The sequence below is a fragment of the Otolemur garnettii genome, unplaced genomic scaffold (genome assembly GCF_000181295.1).
Source record: "Otolemur garnettii isolate 467f Iridium unplaced genomic scaffold, OtoGar3 scaffold00023, whole genome shotgun sequence".
NCBI lineage: Eukaryota > Metazoa > Chordata > Mammalia > Primates > Galagidae > Otolemur > Otolemur garnettii.
The window spans coordinates 6,573,128-6,583,247 of record NW_003852418.1 but is presented as its reverse complement, the minus strand read 5'-3'; the positions used below and the strand labels follow the sequence as shown (position 1 = coordinate 6,583,247).

Below are 10,120 nucleotides of genomic sequence, written 5' to 3'. Positions count from 1 at the left end.
ACATATCTAACTCCAAAACTATTCATCCCATACACCCAACAGTTAAGTAAAAGAATTCATGAATTTATACATGTCATTAATAAGCAGTTTCTTAATGTGAAGACTTCAGTGGTTTTTAATTAGGGATGAGAATCAGATTTATCTGAAGAGTCTTGTAAAACAAGGCGACTGCCCAAGTCTTCTCCCAGGACAATCGAATCCTGTAGGTCTTGGGTAGGCCTTTGGAATCTGTTTATGTCTTTAAGTTCTTTAGCTGACTCTTCTGTGCTCCCACCCTTGGTGGAGAACCATCATAGGTAGCTTCTACAGATGAACAGTAGATATATTTATGTAGATGGAACAGCTTAGTAGGACACTTAGCCTGAGAACAGGCATTAATGGTAGGGGGTATTGGATGCAGGTGACTTGAATTTCTCTGGCTTCTAGTCTGCAATGCTCTTTCCTCTTTCCTTGACAGCAGAGCTGGAAAGAAACTCATGATTCTTCAAAGATGGTGGCCAGAGGAGGTAAAGCAGAATGCTCTGGGGGTAGTGTCAAGGTGTTAGAAGAGAATTGTGCAAACAAGTGGTCAGTCGACCTGGCCAAGGTCTGAGTCCAACTCTCCAGACCATAGTCTCTATCCACTATTTGCTGCCTGTCAGCCTGGCAAATAGACAGTGACAGTGAACTTAAGAGGCTGGATGTTTGTACCTGGTAGCAAAATGTAGACACAGAAGGGACTCTCTAAGGTCAGGGGCTGTGAACAATGTCAGGATCAAGTCATGAGAACAAGTAATCAGCTGGGAAGAAAGGACAGAACATTTTTTACCCATTTTTGAAATAAGAACAAAACTTTTCAGGGACTTTTAAGTGGCTTAAATCGTCATGGGGCTTGGAAACATGTCAGATAAATTTAAAGGCAGATAATAGTCTAATTTTCTTTACTGCCTTTGATGCTTGATTTTTGGTGATCACTCCCATTTCTCACCACCATACTCACACTCCCTTCCAGCTTCCTATTCTTGATGGCTTTTACCTTTCCCAGAGTCTCTCTACACTCCTGCTACCCCTGGCTCAGCTGAGATTTACAGTCATTAGCACAGGCACCAACTTCTTCTCGTGGGGACTTATTTTTTCTTTTTACTTGAGTTTGGTGGGAACCTGAGTGCTGGGAATCCACCCAGGACCTTTGCTCTTGACCCCACCCTAAGAACTTTCTGAAGTCTGGCCCCATAGGCTCATAAGGACACTAGAGCAAGAGAGAGTTTGGAAAGGAAATTAAAAAAGAATTGTGATCCTTGAGTATTCCTCCGAGGACCTCTTCCAACACAGCCCACAAGGAGGGCAGGCTTCTCTCTGTCCAGAAGGTTCTCCCAACGTTCCTGAGGTGGAGGGAATTTGGGATTGTGTGTGAGCACAGGATTCAGATTTGCTGTATCTTCCAGACTATTTCCAGAACTCTTTTTTTTTTTTCTGAGTTTCCTCCTTTGCCTTCAAAAGCACATGTGAAACTGTTCCGTTCCTTTCTCTTTAGGTCACCAGATTCCTTGATGGGGCTGGCAATGGCACTGTAGCCCCAGGTCCTGTTGGGGCATGTGAGTGGTGGTGGGGCTGAGAGTTGCCAGCCTTTACGCTCTGGGGGATTTTAAGTGTTCCAGGACTGGGTGTTCTCCGAGTCTTCCCCTCTCCTCCCTCTGCGGACTCCCGTGCCCTCCCTGCATGCAAACCCGGAGACCCAGGGTGCAAGGGAGCTCTCACCCCTGGGAAGAACAGATACCGAGTCCCAGGGGCTGCCTGTGCTTAGCCCTCAACCTCCTTCCTCATCTCTCCAGCCGGCACGGGACAGCAGCACCGCCCGATTTGAAATACCCCTCCTTAGCTCTTTGAAGGAGGCAGGGCTGGCCTGGGGGTTATTTTGGGAGCAGCTTCTGAGATCCAATGGCCTTGTTAGGGCAACACTGACCTTTCCGTCCTGGGAGGAGGGCAGGATTGGGGAAAGGGGCGGGGCAGCGGCGGAGCCACAGACAGGCCCGCACACCCACCGCTGCCGAGAAGGGGGCCAGCCTCGGGCGGGGTCCACCAGGGGATCTTCCCCCTTTGAAGCGGCTGGGACCCCCTCCACACCACCCGTTTACGGTGCCGTTTAAAGGGATCACACAGTTTTCCCCTGGACTCCATGGAAGCCAGACGCCGGACACTTTGCAGGGACTTGGAGTCTTTCCTTCCCGCCCCCTTCGCCGTGGGACGCCTTGTTCGGGCTGACTGAAGGGGGCTCCCGGGCATGGCTCTGACCAGCCACCCCGGTGCTGACTCGGCTCCTGGGCTTGGTCAGCCTTTGCTGGCATCCTGCTCCCGGCGTCCCGGGGCGCGGTGCTGAGTCTGGGGGCCCAGCCCGGAGGCGCCCTCTGCACCCAAGCTGGAGGACCGGGAGGCTGTCGGGGGCTATGATGAGATGAGCGGGGGCCGCTTCGACTTTGACGATGGTGGGGCGTACTGCGGGGGCTGGGAGGGGGGCAAGGCCCACGGTCACGGACTCTGCACCGGCCCCAAGGGCCAGGGCGAATACTCGGGCTCCTGGAACTTTGGCTTTGAAGTGGCAGGCGTCTACACCTGGCCCAGCGGAAACACCTTCGAGGGCTACTGGAGCCAAGGCAAACGGCATGGGCTGGGCATAGAGACCAAGGGGCGCTGGCTCTACAAGGGCGAGTGGACACACGGCTTCAAGGGACGCTATGGGGTCCGCCAGAGCACCAGCAGCGGCGCCAAGTATGAGGGCACTTGGAACAACGGCCTGCAAGACGGCTATGGCACCGAGACCTACGCAGACGGAGGTGAGCCCAGCCTGGGGCCTGCGGAGCCGGGGGGTGGTGGGGAAGGAATAGGGAGGGTGGGGAGCATTGCTGGAGGCAGGAGGGGTGAGGGGCAGTTGGCACATTCATGGACTAGGGTGTGATTTGCTGTGTGGCTACCGACAAGCTGTTCTACCTCTCTGAACATCCATTTTCTTATCGTAAAGTTGAGGCCAATAAAGAGGTTATTGAGAGGATTAGCAGGAGTGCTTGATACAAGGCCTGCCATATACAAGGCCTGCACACTCAACACATGCTCAATAAAATGTAACTACTCCTGTTTGCATGTTGGAGACACAAACACCACGGAATAGGCTGTAGCTTATGCTCTGGCAGCATTGGGGTCTAGTTTCAAGCAATAGGTCGTGAAGAGTGTTCATTCATCCACCCACCCACTCATCTACCTCTCCACCAACCTATCTACTCACCTACCCACCCATCCATCTATCCACATACCTACCCACCCACCCACCCATCCGCTTATCTATTCACCATCCATTCATGCCTTCATTCATTCAATAAATATTTCTGTGGTGCCTCCTATTAGTCAGGCATTGAACAAAAGATTAGATATAAAAAGGGAATAAGACACACACAGTCCCTGGCTTCAGTGATAGATAGGCGTGCAGTTATACACATTATACCCACATATGTATAGTGCTGTGGCAGGAAGGAGCATTTGGATTTGAGGATGTCAGGGAATGCTTTGGTGGAGGTGACCCTTGAGCTCGATCTTGGTGGGAAAGTTGCATTGGTGAGGCCAGGATTGGGGAACCATCCCCCCAGAGAGAGGTGTGTGTATAAAGGCTCAGAAACATGAGAGTAATTAGTGGGTTAAGGACATGGAGAGGAGTTCTTTGTGGCAAAAGAGCCCTGTGCTGTGACAGAGCAGATGTCATTATCTCATCCATTGTGTGTACCTTTGGACATATCATTTATCTGGGCCTCAGTTTCCTCATCCATAAAATAGGATGCTTTATAATATTGGTAGTGCTCAAAATGTGGTCATGGACAGGCCAGTTAGAAATGTAAATTCAGGGGCCACACCTACATCTTCTAAATCAGTCTCTGAGTGTGGGCCTAGAAAACTGTTTGAATGAGCTTGTCAGGCAGTTTTTTTTTAATACATGTTAAAATTTTAAAAGTATGATGGCTCATGCCTGTAATCCTATCATTCTGGGAGGTCGAGGCAAGTAGATTGTCTAAGCTTAGGAGTTCAAGATGAGCCTTAGCAAGAGTGAGACCCCGTCTCTAAAAATAGCCAGGCCTTTCGGCTGGTGCCTGTAGTCCCAGCTGCTTGGGAGGCTGAGGCAAGAGAATTGCTTGAGGTTATGTGAGCTGAGGCACCACGGCACTCTACCTAGGGTGACAAAGTGAAACTCTATCTCAAAAAAATTTAAAAAAAGAGAAAGAAAGTGTTGCTTTAAATTAGGGGCTAGAAAACTGTAAACCATCAGCCAAACTGGCCTGCTGCCTGTTCTGTACCACTTATGAGCTGAGAGTGGTTTTATATTTTTAAATGTTTGAAGAAAATCAAAGGAAGAACAGTATTTTGTGACACATGAAATTATACAGGACCCCCCCCCACATAGTAGCCTCAATTTTGTCTTCTTTTGTCCCACAAATCTTTTTTTTTTAATTGAATGATAACTATGTACATTAATGCACTTCTGGGGTACAGTGTGGGGTTTTCACACACAATCCAAAACACTTCTATCAAACTGGTTAACATAGCCTTCATGTCATTTTCTTGGTTATTATTTTAAAACGTTCACATTCTACTCTTAGAAAGATTCACTTATACCCTAGTAAGATAAATGTCAGAAGTGATCCGTCTAATCCCCCTCCCTCTACCCATTCCCCCCTCACAAATCTTAAAATATTTACTACCTGACTCTTTACAGAAAAAAAAGTTGGCTGGCTCCCACTTTAAATGGTCCTTCAGCTTCCTCTGACTCAGGATAATTCTGTGACGTCTTCCCAATGTGTGGCACTGGGAAGAGGAACTGACACAGATAAAATCAGCTAATTAAAAAAATATCTGGCATTTGAAGGCATGTGTGGGATATTATATTTGTTACTAGTCTCCCCTCTTTATAACTGAGGACAGCAAGTGGATAGTGTGGGAGTGTGCTGAGGGTGAGGCTGGGGACAAGGCAGGTGTGGCAGGAGGAGGCAGCAGCTACCTTGGGAGTGCAAGGTTTGCTGACACTGAGGCCCTTGCACCCACCAAGAGCGGCTGCAGGTGCAGGACAGGTTCGTATCTGAGCTCCCAGTTGGTAGGTGTCTGGGTGAGGGCTTGGCCTCAAATGTGTCTGGATGTTAATAAGGTGTGTCCCTGCAGCTGTGGCCACTACATAGCACTGGCTGGAAGGGAAGAGTGCCGAGGACAAGTTCTGGCTCTGCCACTTGCTAGTTTGGTGACTTTGACCCATTCACTGAGCCCCTCCAATTCAGTGCAGTTCATTTCACCAGATGTTTATGCTGGGTAGTGAGCTAGGCACTGGGGACACAGCAGAGAGCAAGCCTCTGTTTCTCTGCCTGTAAAATGGAGATGATCCTTGGGTGTTCACATGGCATCAGTTACCCGTAGCAGGTGGTATGCTGTAGGCATGTGCCAATGTCCCTTCCCTTCCCTCTGTCTCCAAAATAAGGGGTGTGTGTGTGTTGGGGGTCTGGATGTAAGTCACAGGGACCCATATTTCCCATATTTGAGAAGAAATGGGAAACCATGAGTTGTTCTCCCAATATGTCTAAAAGGAGGGAGGAAAACCTTTCATTCCATTCATTCATTCACCCAACCAATATTACTGAGCACCTGCTCTGTTCCAGGCACTATTTCATGGCATTTCATTCCTACCCCCACATCTAAGGATGGGGGCATTGAGCAAGACAAGATCCTCAAGGAACTCTCTGTTTAGTGGAGAAGACAGAAATAAATCAGGAAAAAAGCCCATATGTAGTGACCTGAACAGAGAGGGAAGAGGGTGATGTTTTCAGAAGCAGGATGAGGAGGCCTAGAAAGGAGGTAAAGATTTTCAGGCAGAAGCAAATGTCAATGCAAAGGCCCTGAGGCAGGGCTGGGCATGGCATCTTTGAGGAATGGCAAGAAGGCCAGGGTGGTAGGAACAGAGTGAATGAAGGGTACAGGCAAGAGTGGACATTGCTATCATGGGCATGGACTGGGTCACCAAGGCTTTGTAGGCCCTGGGTTTGTCCCAGGTGTTCCTAGGAACTCTCCAGGACAGGTAGCCAGAATACCTGCTGCTCTGGTTTGTTGGAAGCCTGTGCCTCAGACTTCTGGATGAGGGATGGCCCCACATCCCAGGGCCCTGGAAACCTCACAGAGTCTCTCTCCAGAGCTACACATGAAGTGTAACTCTCCAAAATTAGATGTGGCCAGTGCTTTGGAAAATCTCTTTAATCAACCTGTCATCGGTCCCCTGAGGGTTTGTTAGGGATCTACCCTATGCTCTTTCCCCTCTGGATAGCACTGAGTGAACGTGGATAAATAAGATCCCATGATTAGGAGCAGCTGGGAGTCAGGTAGCCCTGTGTTATTGCTCTGGCCTGACCATGTGATTGCATCTCTTTGATCCTTAATTTCCTCATCCATAAAATGGACCCATCCTAATCTCTCAAAAGGTTTCTCATCTTAGTAAATGATAGTTGCTGTTCGTGATTATTAACTATTGTTAGTTCATCCAATAAATACTTCTGGAGTGATTATAATGAAGCCAGCACTAGCTACACTAGGGGTGTAGCAATGCACAGACTGGAAGAGCGCCCTACCTTCACAGAGAATCTAACAGAAATGGCACTGCAGGACAGTGTTGGGTGCTAGGCAGGGGCAGACGGGGGACTAAGGGAGCAAAACGTGGGCAACCAGTTGAGAATTAGGTGTTCAAAGAGGCTTCCTGAAGTGTGTGGGGTGCTGAGCTCTGAAAGTAGGTGCAAAAGTTATCAGGTGACAAGGATGGAGGATGGTACTCCAGGTGGAGAGAAAACTCCGGTGGAGAGGTAGAAAGTCCAACACTTGCCGTCCAGCCAGGAGAGAAAGCTGAAACTTGCATCTTATTCTCCCACCTTTTCTTGCAGTCAAATTCTACTCTAAACCAAAGAAAACAGAGGTTTTCCAACATAAGGGATGGTGAAATCAATTTAGTGGGTCATGACCTGCACTTTTCAAAATTAAAGAATTAGAACAGAATAGAATAGAATAGAGTACAGTAGAGTAATGTAGAATAGAATAGAATACAGTAGAGTACAGTAGCATAGGGTAGCATAGAATAGAATAGAATAGAATAGGATAGGATAGGATAGGCTTGGCACCTGTAGCTCAGTGGTTAGGGCGCTGGCCACATACACTGAGGCTGGAGTGTTGGAACCTGGCCTGGGCCAGCTAAAAACAACCATGACAACTGCAACAAAAAAATAACTAGGCATTGTGGCGGGCACCTGTAGTCCCAGCTACTTGGGAGGCTGACGCAAGAGAATCACTTAAGCCCAAGAGTTGGAGGTTGCTGTGAGCTGTGAAGACACAGTACCAAGGGTGACATAATGAGATTCTGTCTCAGAAAAAAAAAAAAAAAAAAAAGAACAGAATAGAAAATAACAGGGTATTTCACAGAGACAAAGTATTATTTTCTGAAATGATTGTTCAACTCAGGAAGATAACCCATGTGTGTTTTAAATGTCTGTATTTATGTGTATGCTGTGATGTTAAATGTATTTCTTACCTCAGATCATGGCAGATTAAGTTTGAAAATCACTGTTCTAAGGTGACCACGCCTGGCATCTCCTTCAAAGCTCCTGTCAATCCCACCCCCACAGACCCTCCCTGTCCTGCAGGCTGTTGTAAGCTTCTTGGCACCCCTCCCCCTCCTATAGCCCTCATTCCTCCCCTGGCCATATATAGCAAAGCTAAAAATAGCTGCTGACTTAAAGGCAGGCACACACCCCAGCCCTGAAGGAGTGAGTGCTGCTAGGCCACCTGGCCGTCCCAGAGGGACTCCAGCACTCCCAGGGCCATTGGTGTACCTTCCTGGCTGAGGTTCCTGACCTGGGGTCCCTGCCTTGGCCTCGGAGGCCCGTGAATGCGCTGAGACTTCAGGCAGGATGTGCACTCTGTGCACGGACTCTGTTTTTCTGGGAGATGTTTCATTCGATGGTCAAAGTAATCTAGTGCTCAAGTAAGTTCCAGAACCATGGATTCGTTTAATAATCCATTGCCCAAAAGGTGCAGTGGAAAAACCAGGCCTGAGGTTGACTTTTTTCCATAAAGCCAATGATGATATCGTTAACATGTGTGGAGTGCTTACTATGTGCCGGGCGCTGTTCTTGGCACTTGATGTCTTGTGTTATTTCAACCTTCACCATAACCTTATGGGAAAATTTTCTGATTCCTCCTGTTTTTCAGATGAGGAAACTGAGACAGCGATCTTATAAATATTTTGCACAAGCTCCTCTAGCTAATAAGAGGCAGCGATGGAATTTGATGATAAGGGATAATTAAATATTTTGTAGTCCTAGTATATATTTTTAATAAATGATAAATAATGATACAAAATAATCCAAAATAATCCGGACTTGCTGAGTAATTTGTGGGATCCGGTGCAAAATGAAAACCAAGGGACCCTCTTTAAAATCATTAAGAATTTCAAGGCGGTTCGGCCTGAGCAAGAGTGAGGCCTCATCTCTAGTAAAAAAAATATAGAAAAAGTACCTGGGCATTGTGACAGGCACCTGTAGCCCCAGCTACTCGGGAAGCTTAAGGCATGGAGGATCTCGTGAGCCCAGTTTGAGGTTGCTGTGAGCTAGGATGATGCCACGGCACTCTACCTAGGGCCACAAAGTGAGAATCTGTCTCAAAATAATAATAATAATAACCCAAGCACAGGAACCTTCTAATTGCCAGGCCCCATTCAGCTACTTAGTTTCAACACCCATGAAGCCGGCCTTGACAATAGTCGTAACTGCATCTACCATTTACTGAGTCTTTATTGAGTGCCAGGCTCTGTGCTAAGAACCTGACAAGCATTGTATTAGGTTTCTTAATGACTCTCTTATCTGCTACACTAATGCCTTTCCAACTTTTATGATTACAACTTGACTATAACATATGTATTTCACACTGGAATTCTATACCTACACAGATCTACAGACAGGTAAAACTGAAATAAGCCATCACAAAACAATATTTCCCTTCCTATAGGCAGCGCTTGCTGTCTTCACTTTTATTCCATCTTGTGGCCAGAATGAAATAATGCCCTGGTACGGGGAAGCGCTGACGTTTGGCGTGTGGCAGTGCTTTCATCATTGTGATTCCATGCTGAAAAGATGACGCTTTTGTATTTAACCATGGTAATTGGGTCAAAAACCCAAGCTTCTGTTCTCTGGAGTCAGTTTCCTTTCTCCTGTTCAAAGCTGATGACTTAAGTTCATTTTAGTCCATGGAACTAGTGATCTTGCCAGAATAGAGGACCGAGCAGTAGTACCTGGTGTCACATTCTCTGGGCTTGGGAGATGTGTTCCTTGCATCCTTGCAGAGAAAAGCTTGAAGGAACTTCATCTCTATATTTATTTATTTGTTTGCTTCCCCCCAAAATATCTTTGCTATTGATTTATTTGTCTATCTTTATGCCAATGTTAAAACGCTGCCTTGGTTACCATAGTTTTATATTATATTATCTTAAAATCAGATAGGATAAATCATCCAACTTTGTTCTTCTTATTCAAGACTGGATTAGTATAGGTCATTTCTATTGCTGTATACATTATAAAAACGTATGCAGCTTGTTGGTTGATTAAAAAAGCCTTCGGGGATTCTGATTTAGACTGTATTAGATCTATTGACCATGTCGAGAAAATGGACATCTTAGCGGAGTGAGTCTTCCAGCCCACGAACATGGGAGATATATATATATATATATATATGTATATATATAATCCCTATTTAGGTCTTTATGTCACTCAGCAATGTTTTGAAGTTTTCAATGTCTTGCACATCTTTTGTTAATTTTATCCCTAAGTATTTTTGGCTTTTTTATGATATTGCAAATGGCATTTACATTTTTATTTTTTTCAGTTATTCATTTCTTCATTTTTTCAGTTATTCAGTTTTTCTTAGAATCCTTTTTTACCTTGCTAAATTATTGACTTAGAACCTTACAAGCATTGAAGGTTCTTAGAATCCTTTTTTACCTTGCTAAATTAATGTCTTAGTTTTTTTTTTTTTTTCTTTTGAGACCGAGTTTAACTCTGTTGCCCTGCTAGAGTGTCATGGCATCATA

The 10,120-nt window shown here is 46.2% G+C and overlaps 1 protein-coding gene across 1 annotated transcript in view; it reads left to right on the top strand.

Moving 5' to 3' along the window:
- Positions 1-2,431: 2,431 nt before the first annotated feature.
- JPH2 (junctophilin 2) overlaps positions 2,432-10,120 on the top strand; it is a 66,938-nt gene continuing 59,249 nt past the window's right edge. Inside the window, exon 1 of the mRNA XM_003787612.1 lies at positions 2,432-2,810. Coding sequence (XP_003787660.1) covers positions 2,432-2,810 — 379 coding nt within the window. The remainder of the gene's footprint in view (positions 2,811-10,120) is intronic.